The 16,550-nt window shown below is 33.5% G+C and overlaps 1 protein-coding gene across 1 annotated transcript in view; it reads right to left on the bottom strand.

The window, feature by feature from the left end:
• Positions 1-3,535: 3,535 nt before the first annotated feature.
• Positions 3,536-16,550, bottom strand: part of SEMA3A (semaphorin 3A) — a 232,946-nt gene continuing 219,931 nt past the window's right edge. The window contains exons 16-17 of the mRNA XM_004263415.3: positions 7,270-7,412; positions 3,536-5,892 (exon numbers count right to left, since the gene is read on the bottom strand). Coding sequence (XP_004263463.1) covers positions 5,437-5,892; positions 7,270-7,412 — 599 coding nt within the window. The 3' untranslated portion in view covers positions 3,536-5,436. The remainder of the gene's footprint in view (positions 5,893-7,269; positions 7,413-16,550) is intronic.

Genomic DNA, 16,550 nt, shown 5'->3' with positions numbered 1-16,550 from the left:
CTACAGTAATCAAGACAGTATGGTACTGGCACAAAAACAGAAATATAGATCAATGGAACAGGATAGAAAGCCCAGAGATAAAGACATGCACATATGGTCACCTTATCTTTGATAAAGGAGGCAGGAATGTACAGTGGAGGAAGGACAGCCTCTTCAATAAGTGGTGCTGGGAAAACTGGACAGGTACATGTACAAGTATGAGATTAGATCACTCCCTAACACCATACACAAAAATAAGCTCAAAATGGATTAAAGACCTAAATGTAAGGCGAGAAACTATCAAACTCTTAGATGAAAACATAGGCAGAACACTGTATGACATAAACCACAGCAAGATCCTTTTTGACCCACCTCTTAGAGAAATGGAAATAAAAATAAACAAATGGGACCTAATGAAACTTCAAAGCTTTTGCACAGCAAAGGAAACCGTAAACAAGATGAAAAGACAACTCTCAGAATGGAAGAAAATATTTGCAAACGAAGCAACTGACAAAGGATTAATCTCCAAAATTTAGCTCATACATATCAGGAAACCAAACAGCTCATGTAGCTCATACACACCAGGAAACCAAACAACCCAATCCAAAAATGGGCAGAAGACCCAAATAGACATTTCTCCAAAGAAGATATACAGATTGACAACAAACACATGAAAGGATGCTCAACATCACTAATAATTAGAGAAATGCAAATCAAAACTACAATGAGGTATCACCTCACACCAGTCAGAATGGCCATCATCAAAAAATCTAGAAACAATAAATGCTGGAGAGGGTGTGGAGAAAAGGGAACCCTCTTGCACTACTGGGGGTAATGTAAGTTGATACAGCCACTATGGAGAAGAGTATGGAGGTTCCTTAAAAAACTAAAAATAGAACTACCATGTGACCCAGCAATCCCACTACTGGGCATATACCCTGAGAAAATCATAATTCAAAAAGAGGCATGTACCACAATGTTCATTGCAGCTCTATTTACAATAGCCAGGACATGGAAGCAACCTAAGTGCCCATCAACAGATAATGGATAAAGAAGATGTGGCACATACATACAATGGAATATTACTCAGCCATAAAAAGAAAAGAAATTATTTGTGGTGAGGTGGATGGACCTAGAGTCTGTCATACAGAGTGAAGTAAGTCAGAAAGAGAAAAACAAATAACGTATGCTAACACATATATATGGAATCTAAAAAAAAAAAAAAAAGGTTCTGAAGAACCTAGGGGCAGGACAGGAATAAAGACGTAGCCGTAGAAAATGGACTTGAGGACATAGGGAGGGGGAAGGGTAAGCTGGGACGAAGTGAGAGAGTGGCATGGACATATATACACTACCAAATGTAAAATAGATAGCTAGTGGAAAGCAGCCACATAGCACAGGGAGATCAGCTCGGTGCTTTGTGACCACCTAGAGGGGTGGGATAGGGAGGGTGGGAGGGAGATGCAAGTGGGAGGAGATATGGCGATATATGTATACGTATAACTGATTCACTTTGTTATAAAGCAGAAAGTAACACACCACTGTAAAGCAATTATACTCCAAAAAAGATGTTAAAAAATAAAATAAAATAAAAGCCCAAATCCTTTATATTCAAAATCCTTTTTTTTTTTTTTTTTAGTTTAGTTTGATTTGGTACCTCTGCCTCTGCCTGTGTGTGCTTGCATGTTTGAAATGAAAACCAAGCTGTCTTCTTTGATCAGGTTGACTGTGAAAATGGACATACTATATGAGGCACCATTTCTGTGGCTTCTTTCTCTCTTTCATGTATAGGTCCTCTTAGTATATTAACTTTAAAAAGTATGTTTCTTTAATTAATTACTATAAAAATTGTTACAAATCAAACTAATAGGATTTTGCAGACTTTTTGAAAAATGTTTTCTTCTTTATGGAAACATGTATTTTGCAAACATTAACATTGACTTTAATTATTACAAACAAAATTAAAAAGCATGGATGTCTTTGGCATTAGGCCAATTTATCTCTAACACATTATAACATTGATGTTGAATCCTATTTGTTAAGTGTGTCTTTGAAGCCATGAAACCTGATAGATTACCATTAAAGTGAACACAGATTGTGTTTAAAAAATGAATTCATAAAACAAAGATTTCAAAATGTTATACTAATCACTCCATATTAATAAAATGCTTGCTTATGACCTTCAGGATAGGCAACTTCAATAACAATTATCAGGCGTCTTTGTAGATCCAGAATGAAACCAAACTGATTATGATAATGACACACTATAGAATTTCATCCCCATATTTGCTTTTTAAGTATGGCATAAAATAACAGTATTTAATTTAAAGGGCATTAAATTCACATCATCTCCATAAGTATAGAGCCCAGTTTACAGATGACTACAATGAAGAAATCTGCTAGCAACCTGACTTTGGTTCTCAACCTTTTCTAAACTTATGTTCCTTGACACTATATGCTACATGGAATAGTAAAGACATCTGAATTCAAATATTTTGAAGAAATGTGTATTTAGCAACTGAATACATGCTAAAAGGAATAATTTACAGCAGCAGTTTCATTACATTTTTCTCTCCAGTTTTCTAGTTCCCATCTGAAATGCAATGATAAATACAGATATGGAACGTATTTACTACCTGGCAAAAAAACATGCTGATTGAATGGGCACACAGCTTCTGCCCTTAAATAGCACATAAGCCACCTTGTTACCTATGTGGGAAAATCTTGCATTTTAGGATGACGTTGAACACACTGAAATGGAGTACCTACAAAAAGTTGCATTTTACACTGTCCTTCCTCTTCTTTTCAAAATTATGTACATCTCTGTTGCCTAATGTGTAGGTAGCAAAAATATTAAACACATACCACTGAAAATCACTAAATAATACATAAAATGTAGCAGTAAGTGTACATTTACATTTTGCATTTGATTTCAACTGGGCCATAATTTCTCTGCTGTGCTGTACCTTTTTCCTATTTTAAGATTGCTGTAATAATCTGTTCAAGGTCACATGAGTCTCTTAACAAAGTTTCAACTCTGATGATACATGCATAAGCCAAAGTCTATTGAAACTGAATTAAATGGGACATTAATTACTTTTTGTGCAAACTGCCCACCTCAATACCCATTGGCAGAAGATTATGACTGTAATAAGACTTATTTACCTGCATGTTATATCTATAATTTTCTTCGAAAACTTAGACCTGATTTATGAAGACATGTCAGTGGATTTGTTTTTGTTTCTGTCAGTTGAAATCTACACATTCTTTCTATGGGTATTTCATAATGCTAAACAAAATGCATTCAGATATTGGAAGGCATCCCTGAAGTTATACAATCTCTACCCCTTCAAATCCTTTATTTTTGAGGACTAATAATAAGATACTTCTGTTATTGCAAATAAATTTGTTTCAGCTACAAATTTAGAATAAAATGCAACACCGAATTTTAGTAAAGATACTCTATGAGAAATTTTTAAATGACCTATTTTTGGAGCACTCTTGGTTTTTTGATTTATATCTCATTTTTTTTTTTTTCCTCTACAGGAGTCTCTCCTTCAAATAATTTAAAATTTAGCTACCATTTGAGGATGTACTTCTAAAAGTAACATTGTATTAATCATTGGAGCCTAAAATTGAATGTAGAATATTTTTAGGCTCCCATTTGAAACAAACGTCAAAAAATCATTTATTCAAAGTAATCATTAAAACTGAAACATGAGCTTCCATCTGTGAATATTTCAGCTGATAGAGAATTCAAAAAAAGTTCACTGTAGTCTGAGGTGAGAAATTAATGCTGAGTTAATTAGAATCCCAAGACAGCTAGAGTTACAATTTCAATGCTGCTTTCATTAATTAGCAATAAGATGTTTCCTTTGCATTTTTGTGCGTGATGAAGGACCCAGAGAGGGATTCTTGGAAAGATGAGTGCAGTGCAAAACTGCATTGCAATGCTGAAGGTCTTATACATCTTGAAGTCAATGATTCTCAAAGAATCATCTTAGGACAATGAAGCAGGCAAGCCCTTAATTAATAATCTTTTATCTTATTTTATAAGTTGTTGCAGGAGACAAAGAGCTTTACATGTTTTAAGTGTGAGCCGTGTCCTGGAAAATAGTTTGTATAAGTCACTCCCATTGACCTGAAGAGAGTCATGTGTTCTTTAGACAGATAATTGTCTTAAACAAGGTGAGATAAGAGGCAGCTGATAAAAATGTAAACAGAGTTGGGAAATTTGCTTTTAGGAGGTTGTTCTAAATATTACTGATCTCCCTCTTCTCAAAAAAATTAAGTGACAGATAAAATTCCAAATGGAGTCATGAGAGAGAGTTTTTATGTCTCAAATATCAGGCAGGAATTCAAGCGCAGAATTAAGACATTTTCTATTAACATTAAACCAATGCTTACTATTTGCATGAAATATGCAGTTCCTTTTCTCTTTGTTGATCCATTAGGTACAAGAAAATGCATTTACAAATCTATTTCTTTCTTCTCTTTTTTTTTCGGGTTAAATGCTCTGTTTTTCTAAGAACATTATGCAGGGTTCTAATTAATTTAGATAATATTTGAAGAAGGGGAAGTTTTTTTTTTAATTCCTCAGAGAAATAAAGCATAATTTATATCCAGATTTTAGGAATTGGTTGTTAATGATGTATATATGTTTCTAGGACAATATTGGTTATTCCTCTTGCAAAACTGAAAACAACGTTTTAAAAAAAGCAGCACACAATTGGAGTTTTTAAAAACAAAAACTACATAGCACAATAATTGTAAGACAAAAACCTACTCTAGCTTAGAAAAGAGCTACTTTTTTCTGCATATTTGTCATGGTACATTTAAATTATAGTTTTAATAAAATACATCTTTAGATCAAAGCTGGAAGAAGACATCAGTAGTAGATCAGTGTATTCCATTTTTCTTCTGGATGATGGATGGTTTATGTTTTTCGTATTTCCACAGACCGTTTAATTCAGTATCATTTTACTCCTCCGGTACATATAAACACGAGTACTGGTAGACAAAAAATATCCTTGAATCCAACAGTGTTTTGGAATATTCATCAGCTTAGTAAATCCATGCAGTTTAAAACTTCTAGTTCAATAAAATGGCTTTGCTGATGCAGTTTTTCTTCTTTAGATGGCAACATGGCAAATGACATTTTTATTTCTCAGGCAAAGAAGAAAGCAAAACCTGTATAGTGAAATCTCATAGGAAACATTAAGTCACTAGTGTGAACATCTGCATTCACCTGACCTCTATTAAGTGTTGGTATTAGGAAGAAAGCCTGTTAGTAAAGTTACTCATGGACTTAATTTATAATTGGTGGAACTCAGGTGCACTTCCCACCATTGTAAACATCCATATAATGCCATGAAAAAAGTTCATGTATATTGCATTTTTTCCAGTTATTGTCTAGGCAAGTTTCTACTTGTTTGAGGTTTCTAGAGGTAATGCAGCTCAGACACTCCTGGGTGCCCTCTCAAATTCGTGGGTCCTCCTGTTTCTACCTTTCTTATTTTCCTGTAAGTGCTTCCATTTGTTACTGTTCCCTTGGGTATGTCCTGGCCTTTGCCGACGCTGTTTTCGGTCCCTTTTCCAAACTTGTTCGCAGAACTCATCCATTGTGTTCAGGTTGGGGTGGTTGATGAGTTGCATGAAGTCTCTGTACCAGACCTTCTGGCTAGGTGTCATGCTGTTGGAGATTTCTTTGGTCTTAGAGCCATCTCCATCATCATCTTTATGAAGAAGTTCTTCCAAATGCTCTGTGTCGATGACTTCCAGGGTCACTTTAAGAAGAGTTTGCATGAATCCGTGTTCCACGGCATGACAGAGGTAATTGCCTGAATCCTTCCGCTGCAGACTACGCAATAGAAGGCCTTGTTCGGTCCTAATGATATGATCATCCACTCTGATCTAGCAAAAGACAAGATGTAGTAAAATCATACATATTTACAAGAAATATAGGCTCCAAAACTCTGTCTCAGCAAAAATTCAGACTGTGTACTGAGACACATTTTCAGTTAATAAAATTTCTAGTTTAAGAGAAATGACTGCATTTTCCTATCAGGGAAAAGAGTTATACATTTCTTCCAATTGTTTTTAAGAAGCACTGCAAAATATTGCTGTCTCTTGTCTTAATAGAATTTCTCATAATAATTTAAAGTAATCAAGATAATGGGATGAAAGGACAAAGATATACTTTATAAATTTGAAATAAGCTATATAAATATAGGTGAAAGTTAACATTGAATATTGGAATTGGAAATATAGAAACATGATACTAGAAAACAATGCAGCATTAGAATAAATTTATAATAAGGATGGAAGAAGAGAATAAGTTCAGCAGTTGAGCAACCAGAAAAAACATGGGATTGCATGCTTACTTATTTATTCAATTTCCTAAGTCTTAGATGTGACATGAAGATAGGCTATTTAATATGTCTAACCTCACTTTTATTTTGCATACAGTTTACAAAAGAGATCTCTGAAAGCCACAGCTGGTAATATATAAAATCAACCTTAACATTTATATGATGTGATTACATGTTTGAAGACTGCTTCAACTGTCAAAAGAGATAACAGAAGGGCTTTTACTTCTACATTCAGATTATGTTTGTAAAATTGTCTGCACATTGTACATTCACAAATCACCTACATACTATGGTTACCCTATTTAACACTTTTTAAAAAGTTTTAAAGGCTCAGAGTACTCACTGAGATTTTCTATGTATATGTTTTTTAAAATTTTACAGAGGAATAAATGGATCCACAGAGGAGGAAGATTTGTGTGAAACTACATGCGCAGTTCACATCAGAGTTCATAACTGTACCTCAGAACCTTTATCCAAAATCTACTACTCCTTTCCCTTAACTGCCCCTTCCCATTTGAGGAGGAAGTTAATGGAGAAAGGAAAACATGTTTGGAGAGCAGAATTAATTGAACAAAAGTTAAAATTAGTAGAAGGATTAGATTTTTTTCTTGTATATGAATGTAGATAACATAATTGTTTTGTAGATAACTCCAGGAAGAAAAAAGAAGTCTCTAAAATATATCCCCAAACAGCTTCTGAGACAAAACTCTTACCAGTTCACCTTTGTTTCTCTAACTCCTATCACAAAGCCTGTCATAAAATCAGCCTTCAATGAATACTTGTTTAATGAATGAGTATTGGTATGTTAAGAAAAGAATAAATATTCACTACTTTTTTTTCCCCTCTCAAGTCAACCATGCTGGGGTCACTTAACAGCATATGTCATATAGAATTAATCCAGTCAGTTTCTTTCCTATACCTCTTCTTTTCGCTCTTCATTTCGCCTCTGGAATTGCCAATAGACCAGAGCTCGCTGTGATTTTGGACTGCATTCCAGGAACGTGCTACTATTTTCTACTCCATAGATGATTCTTTCTTCAAAGCTGTGGCCATGGTGATTATCTGGCCGGTGATGAGGAAATGAAATGAGAAAATGTTAGAGAAGTAAACTCAACTTTCCAAAGTATTTATTCAGAAATTCAGGAGATGAATTTGTTGCCAAGTTGGAAGTCTTTTCCAATTTGATTGAAGATGGCAGAAATGACAAGGTTTCAGAATTCAAGTGTCTACTAAATAGACTAATTATTTCAGTATGGGTTATATAAAGCATATACAGAGATTTGTCTACCAGAAAATAGCATTACATTAACAAAATCAGTCATGTGTGCAGTATAACTATACATTTATATGCCATGATAATACTCTCCAAGATATTATTTTCATTGTAAAACTCTATGCTCTGACTAATGGTGCCAGTGAATTTCTGCCACAATTCTCCAGCAGAAAAGTTATTCGATTGGGTTTTTGGAAATAAGAGTCCATTTCTGAGAACTTAATTTTGCCTTTTGGTGTTTGTTTTTCATCTGTAAAATTAAATTTACCAGCCAGTAATATTTATCTAGTATTTTACAGAAGGTAGAGTTCAGGAAGTTTATACTCCCCACCAACAACCCTTAAATAATCCACAAGTTTGATCTGAAGATCAATTGGTGTGAAACGTTTGGGATGGTTCAGAAGAAAGACGCACAATTATAATGCAATGTGGTTTCAATTGTCCTTATTTTAAAATGACACATCTTTTATTATTTTCAAGAATTAGGCTAAAGAAGATGGCAAGAGTATGTAATAAAATGCAGCAATAAGAAATTCTGTTTCCTGATTAAGTTTCTATTATTTTACCCTTTATGTAACCTCCTTCAATGTGGTAAATGAAACACAGTTAAGATCAAAAGTACGACACGGGGTGTCTAGGTAAAACTCATTTAGAGAAGAAAAACTCCTTGTTATCTTGTTTAATCCTGTTTCCTTTATGACATCCTGTACAATCTGGAACTCATTAAATTAATTTAGAAAATAATAAATATATTTTCACATGCACAGAGGGCTGACAGTGTAGACAGATGAAAAATTTTTGTTTTCTTCTTCAAACTCCGCTAGATTTTTAATTAAAAAAATGTTTCCCCCTTTTTTGCATCACTTTGACAGTTTTACTCTTGTTATAACTATCTGAGTACTTCTGTCTGTCACAGACAGTATGATTTGCTCTAAGTTTAAAACTTTCCAAAATCCTGCTTCCATCCAATTCCCATACACAGCCTATGGCCATCATCTCCTATTCTCACCCTTCCTATAGTCAACCTTCTGCCTGCATTTGCTATCTCCAGGGATGTCAGTCCCAGTGCTTTTTCCTTTATTGTTCTAGGTGTGAAACAAAACTCTTCTAATATTGGGAAGTATCTGTCTCTTCTTACTTAAAAGATGAATACTCTAGAAATAATAAAAAACAGGAAATGACTGAAATGTAAAGAAACAATATTTAACTCATTCCAAGTCACAGTTTATTTCATGTTGGAGATATGTATATCTGTGTGTCAATATATACATGCACTATGGTAGTGTTTTTCTTTTCCCTCTGAAATTATTAGTATATCTTTGATTGAATAGATATGGCACATGTTGCTGTGCTAGTTTGCAAGACATCTGCTTCCTTGGATAGAGATGAATTGAGTGTCTATGTCCAACACGAGCTGGGAGATCTGTGATTCAGGAGCTACCATGAATAATTAGAATGCCTTGTCACAGAGGTTTTTAGAGTTTACATAGAATGCATTTTTTTTTCTGCTAATGGTTGTACAGTTTAAACTTATTTGATTTAGAAATTATTTTACTTGTAATATTATGCAACCTGAAAAAAGGTGGAAATCTGCAATATGCAACAACATGGATGAAACTTGAAGACGTGCTAAGTGAAATAAGCCAGTCACAGAAAACCAAATACTGCATGATTCCACTCAGATGAAGTATTTAAAGTAGTAAATACTCGTAAAAGCAGACAGTAGAATGGTGGTTGCTATGGGGTGGGGGGGGGAAGGGAAATGGGGAGTTGCTAGTCAATGGGTATAACATTTTAGTTATGCAAGATAAATGAGATCTTGAGATCTGCTACACAACATTATGCCTACAGTGAACAATACTTCAAATTTTGTTAATAGGGTGGATTTCATGTAGTGTTCTGACTCTAATAAAATAAAAACATAAAAAAATATTTAATTAAAAAAAGAAATCCTATTACTTTTAGGAAGTAACTTTTCATTCAATATCTACATATTACTGAATCATAAGATATATGACAGCATGATAACACAGAAAAAAATCAGCTGGATTTAGAGACAAACAGTATGGTTATCCACCAGTATCTTCTGTCTTGCCAGCCATGCCTCTCAGGTCTAGTTTTCTTGTAGAAATTTATGATAATACTTGTCTCTCATCTAATTTGTCCAAGTTACTATAGATATCTAGAGAAATCTAAGGTATAAATAAGTTATTGCTCTCAAACATAGAGATCTGTATAAATCCTTCAGTACATTAGTTGATACTCAGATAAGAAAAGCAATGTAACTTGTATAATAAGAAATAATAGAGCTTAATATAAATGAAACATCTATTAGGTACATTTTCAAAAAAGTCACTGTTTGTCTTCTCAATTAATTTAATCATTCTAACTGATCCATAGAGAACTTTCTGTCACCTCTAGAGTCTTGGGAAATCTACTTAGTTTTTAGTTTCTCTCCAAGATCTCTGGTGACAGCAAATGTTTCCCAAAGCCCATTAAAGAAAAGAATTCTCTTAGTGGTAAATGTTTCCTGAATTTAAAAAATATTCATCTGTTACTTATCTATAGTAGAATCTAATAAATTTATACCAAGTTGTTTTTGGTTTAACATACCAATAGGCCATGGACTTCAAGAAATATCATGACATTCAGATACTTTCCCACCTGAATAAGATAAGAAGCACAACTGGTGAATTTGGTTCACTGTCTTGGTGTCTTAATAACTACTCTTGCCAATACGTTAAGGATTCATTCCCCTCTAAGTTGGCCCTTTCTTTCTCTCCTTTGTCGAAATTGAAAGCAAAACAAAATCTTCTAGTTAGTAAGCAGTGAAGCTAAAAGTCCTGTCATATTAACTATCAGTCTTAGTATGCAGAGGTACTACTCTCTTTCTTTGGTTTGAGAGTCTCCTACTGTATGTTCTGTTAGATTCTGCGACTGCCAAAAAATGGAAGAAACTAAATATCTTTTGAATACACTTGTTTCTCTTAATTCCTCTGCAGTAGAATGTTTCTATCATCAGCAACTTTTAATTTAGGACCAGAACTTTCATTCACAGTGGCCTCAGCCAAGCATTCATATATTTGGGTGCTTTGACGTCACACCCTGTAAACATTTTTTCTGTTAATTTCTCCACACCCGATACCTTATAAACAGATACTCAATAAATATTTAATTTTAAATTTATTTTTATACAATTCTTACCAGTTACACTCCATTTACAGTTATTACCAAATATTGGTTATATTCCCCATGTTGTATAATATATCCTTGCAGCTGATCTTACACCCGATAGACTACTGGAAGGCACTCAGTAAATATTCATTCCCTTTTCTGACCCTTCTATCCCAACCACTTGAGTAAATTTTGTACAACATAGGAAACATTAGGGGTCTAATAACAATATGTTTTTCTCTCTCTTCTTTTCTCCCTCCTCTCTTCCCCCCCATAACCCCTTTACCCCATCTCTGTCTCGTTCTTTCCCTCTCTTTCTCTCAAAAAAAAAAATTTAACAAACAGGAACAACATTTTGATTCTTGACTTCTAAACTTATTAGATTTTCAATTTTTTGGATGCCAAATACACTATCATTTTGACTGTTATTAAAGCAAACAGCTCTGCATAGAAATGGTGGCATAGAATATAGCTGCACTATAAGTATTTTTCAGAGCATATACTGTTGAACTCATAAATACACAATATAAATCAAAAGCTCACCTGAGAAAACATTGTTGATTCAAGATTTCCTGAAGGATATGAAATCTTGCACCTAATCTAAAATCTCTCTCTGGATTATAGTTGAAACAAGAGCAGTTTACATGAAACACATTGTGTTAATCCCATGATATAATTGATTTTATTGAATCCTGTTGAGTGGGGTCCCTCTGATCTATGTTGAGGGAACCCATAAGCGATACTCTATGGATTCGCTCACTGTGTTTATGTCCCAATGTTGTTGACTATGGTGTTCATCTTTGGGAAATTTTTCTAATGTTAGTTTTTAGGAATTATTGAGATTCGCTTGAACAACTGAATTTTTTAATGAACTTTGTGACTCACCACTTGATCATATTTCTCCCCCCACATTGGCTGAAAAAAACCATTAAACAAATTTATGTCTTACCCTTGTAACTTCTTAGTAAATATGTTCTTGTCACATGCCTGGTTTTGTTCTCTGTCAGTACATCTGCTTTGCCTGTGTGACATTATTGCTGCCTTTATCCTATCTTTGCTTTTAATCAAACAATTGCAAATTGTCTGAAATATATTAGGTCACTTATCAATTACAGACAGCATATACTTTTTATAATCCCCTTAAATATTTTTTGTTATTAAAATATATCTACATACAAATAATACTACATTGTCTGGATACAGAGGTAGTCATAAATATGTGAGGTGATATTATTGTTATTGCTGTTCTTGTGATAGTTTCAACTGTTTATTCAAAAATTAAAATCCTTTATTGAGAAGCCCTAATGAGACAAATTATGAACTCCTTCCCAGCATCAATTCTGCTCTCTCACCCGTATCAAAAAAAAGTATTGCTTCTTCTATGCTTTCAAAAAATCTCTTTTTACATGTATCTTTAGAGCACATGTAGTCTTATTTGTTACAATTTTTTATTAATCTGATTATCTCCCTCATACTGTGCATTCCACAATTTGGGCACAAGGTAGTCATAAACCCTTAGCTGATGTTTGCTGAATAGCAAATCCAGGTAACAGTTTACTCTGCATTTAAAAGCTGAAATCTCATGTAACTTTGACATTTTCAAGGCACAGAATTATCATAATTACATAAATGATTAAGAGTTTGATCAATTAAAAATGGTATAGGGTTTATAACCCTCATTATGACAGAATACATTATTGCACTGTAAACATTTCAAGTCTTCTAAATTTGTTAAGCTTTATAATGTTATAAGAGTTGACTTGAGATATGGTAGAAGATGATGATGACTAATCAAGTGTACTCCAAAATCAAAAATTTCAAATATGGGATAATAAGAAGAGAAAGATATTTGAGAAATTATATGAATGTATTCTCATATCTCCAGGGACACCTATATCTCTAAATGATGTCCATGCCAATAAGTAATTTTTCCAGAAAAAAAGCAATTTCATTGTAATCAATTTAAAACTACTTTTCATACTTAGAAAGCAATGATTTTGAATACAAACTTTTGTCATGAATATTACTAGTAGACAAGAAGGGTGAGTTGTTAAATTGGCATAATGAATTCTTATGGGTTGAAGTGAATAGTTAGAGCAAAATAATTGAGAACATTAAAATTATTTTTAAAGCATCACAGTGTGTTTGAATAACACATATTACAATACGTTGCAGCTGTTAATGACAAGAAATAATGTTTGTAAGGAAGCAATCTTCAATTAACCATTTCCTCTTTCAGTGGGATAATTTATGGAAATGAAATGAGGCTAATAAGCCAGAAAGAATGGGAGGAAAGAAAGAAGTTAAATAAATTGCTTCCTTTTGTAACAACAAAAAGTCAAGATATCCATCATTTGGCCAGAAATATCACGTTGCTAAAGGCCTTATTTAGTATTTGATTCTCTTCCAATATAGCAGAAACAGAAGGCATCACATTTCAGCTTTCCATTTATTTCACTCTCCATTTTAACCCCATAAATGTCTCCCAAGATTGAAATGCTAATAATGTAAGAATCTTAGGAAATTTGATTTCATGTAGAAAAGACAGAGATAGGTGAGGTAGTGAACCATATATGTATTCACCTATTTGATCTCTGCTGTCATTTTTGATATTCTCACCCTTTAGGTTATTAAAAAGCTGAATTTCATAAATAATGAAACAATTTGGGAGAGGGAAAATAATTGCAAATTATTTTAAATATTTAGCAAATTCAATTAGTTGCCAAACTACATAAAGAGAAATCTAATTCCACTTTTTTCATCACATTGTAATTTTAATATTTTACACTAAATTTTTTGCCAATATTATTCAATGTAAAAGGTCAAGCAAAGGAGGAAAGGAAATGTTGTCCACCGACTCATGGTGACACAGAAAGCTGGAGATATGCACTTCTTATTATAAACAACATTACTTAGATTTTTCTTACTGGATTCTGATTATTTTCTCCAGAAATACAACTGGTACTTTATCAATAGAAAAGACTCTAATTTGATTTCAAGTGGATGAATAATAAATATCTCCTAAAGTAGCAGTAGCTGAAAAGGCATTTCATGGATGAATCAATAACTCTTGGGAAGCTATAAAATATTTAAAAATAAAAAAAGAAGGGTTTCCCTGGTGGCGCAGTGGTTGAGAGTCCGCCTGCCGATGCAGGGGACACGGGTTCGTGCCCCAGTCTGGGAAGATCCCACATGCCGCAGAGCGGCTGGGCCCGTGAGCCATGGCTGCTAAGCCTGCCCGTCCGGAGACTGTGCTCCGCGACGGGAGAGGCCACAACAGTGAGAGGCCCGCGTACCGCAAAAAAAATAATAATAAAATAAAATAAAAAAAGAAGACAAAAGTTTCACTCATCCTTAACACTCATCCTTGACATTCATGTATATTTTGGGCCTGACTGAATATTAAGATGGTTAACAACTGATTTAATAATCTTATATACTGTAGTGCACTTAACACAAATTTACAGCTATATAACAGGGGTACTAGTTGTTTATTCATCATAATAATGCTTAGTATAATATTTCTCCAGTGTTTTGTGTGATGCTTATACCAGCTAGTTTCTCAGTAAATGTTTGTTGCATGTGAGTTTGCATGCATACATGTGCCTAGAAATGTGTGCATATGTATTAAAGTCCATATGCTCAATACATCTATTTCTCAAGTGCAAAAAAAGACTCAATTAATGAAACCTTAGAGAACATTTAAACTTATAATTTATCAAATTGCTAAAATAAATTTAAATTTTACACTATTTTGTTTTATGCCCTAAATTAAGATCTGTCTCTGGTGCTGGGAAATAATTATCAAGCAGAATACAACACTTTGAATTTTACAATTCAAGGAGTTTCCAGCTTTCCTTGAATTCACAGATACCTGTGGATTTGTGTTTAAATGCTCTTGTCAGTGTATAGATAGGTAGATGGATAAACAGAGAGATATGACTAGGATATTTTAATTTTATTGTTCATAGGTAATTATTGTAGAGAATCGCTAGTATCTTATTTTTAAGGTATATATTGATTTAAAATACACAAATTAAATTGACATGTTTTGAAGTTAACTATGAAGCCATTTTAATAACGTGCTTAATAATCTTGAGATATCAGAGGCCTCAATGCTTCTTAGTATAGGGAGGGCTGAAACTCAATTATTTTAAAAAGCAACACCAATATGAAGATATCTACTGTACTATATAGTCTATATTAAATGTCTGATGTGTTTTATTTTCATGACTTTATAGCAAATTCTTTACCAAGAAAACACATATAATTTACATGGCAGAGTAAAATTACCATGTGAATTTACACCTTTAAAAATAAGGAAACATGAACTTTAATGTTCAATTTACATTTTCCGAAGAGATATGATAGATGATGGAAAACACCCATTTGCTGAAGTAGAAACCTTCCATAAACAATAATAAAAATACCATCTTGTATTTTATTTGTTTTCCTTATAAGTTTTGGAATTAAAAAATACAGCATGTTTAAGAACTTTTCATTTACAACAGTTAAATTATAGATGTATAAACAGTTGGGTGATCTCTGATGACGTATTTAAAAGCTTTAATAAGGAACAATGATAGCACAAAATATTTTAAACCTCTTCTTATTCTTCTTATTCAGGTTGTGTGTGCAGGTCTTGCATACATGTGCTATGAATAAATGGATTATTGGCCTAACGTAATGTCAGAAGACTACTGTGGTGATGATTGATTTTCTCCAGTGAAAACAGTTTCAAAAAAGGTTTACAAAAGTTATGGAAGACACTACTATAATAATTTCATTCTAGGATGCATGCTCCTTTATATTTTAACATCTCTGATATCAGAATGTCTTACAGTTGTTCTCCACCTGAGTTGAAGTTGCTTTCTTCCAGAAATAATTTGTTCTTACTTCTTCCAGACACATGAGACCCTACTAAGCTGACAACTCCTTAAATTAAAGTTTTGTCTGAAGCTTTTGGTCCACCCCGTTGGTGTGAATTCAGAAATTAAACCTTCATGAGGGCCACCTTTGTGGTTCAAGGAGTAAAACAGGCAAATTTCTTTGCTATCTTCTTTCGGTTGGGAATTTATTTGTGAATTCAGAAATTAAACCTTCATGAGGACCACCTTTGTGGTTCAAGGAGTAAAACAGGCCAATTTCTTTGCTATCTTCTTTCGGTTGGGAATTTATTTCTCCTTTGTGCCAATACTGAAACATATTGCGTTCTGGCTTGATGCTGGGACCATATATTAGACTGTCCATTTTGGGCAGTTTTTCTCTCTAAGCAGTACATAAAATAATGGTGCATCTTACATTCAGTGACGTCTTAGACTTGATACAATTTGGTAATTTATTAAAGTTAGGGATTTTTTTTAGGACTGACATCAGCTCATCTATCAAATCTTGAGGCTTCTCTTGGGGCCAAATGCTCAGATTCATAGTTGGATTTTCTACATGTATAAAAGAAGCTAAAGCACAGACCAGATTAGCATTGCTCCAAAATACTAAATTTATAGCTCTGCACACCATAAAGATGACACTGCCAGAGATATTTTATGAAATTCTGGAACAATTTTGGAATGATTTCATTTAAATTATGCCAACCAAGACATAAATTGAGATGAACTAGTTGTGGAGATAATGAAGAAGGTTGAATTCTGCCAACATTTTACTGTGGGTTGTTGGAAAGGAAATGCATGTATGTAGAACAGCCAAGAGAACTATTACAAAGTGAAATTCAATGATGGCATTAATGTAGAAGTTAG

Source organism: Orcinus orca, chromosome 9, assembly GCF_937001465.1.
Source record: "Orcinus orca chromosome 9, mOrcOrc1.1, whole genome shotgun sequence".
In the NCBI taxonomy this organism is placed as follows: Eukaryota; Metazoa; Chordata; class Mammalia; order Artiodactyla; family Delphinidae; genus Orcinus; species Orcinus orca.
The sequence above is the reverse complement of the archived record's forward strand: the minus strand, read 5'-3'. Positions and strand labels throughout refer to the sequence as shown.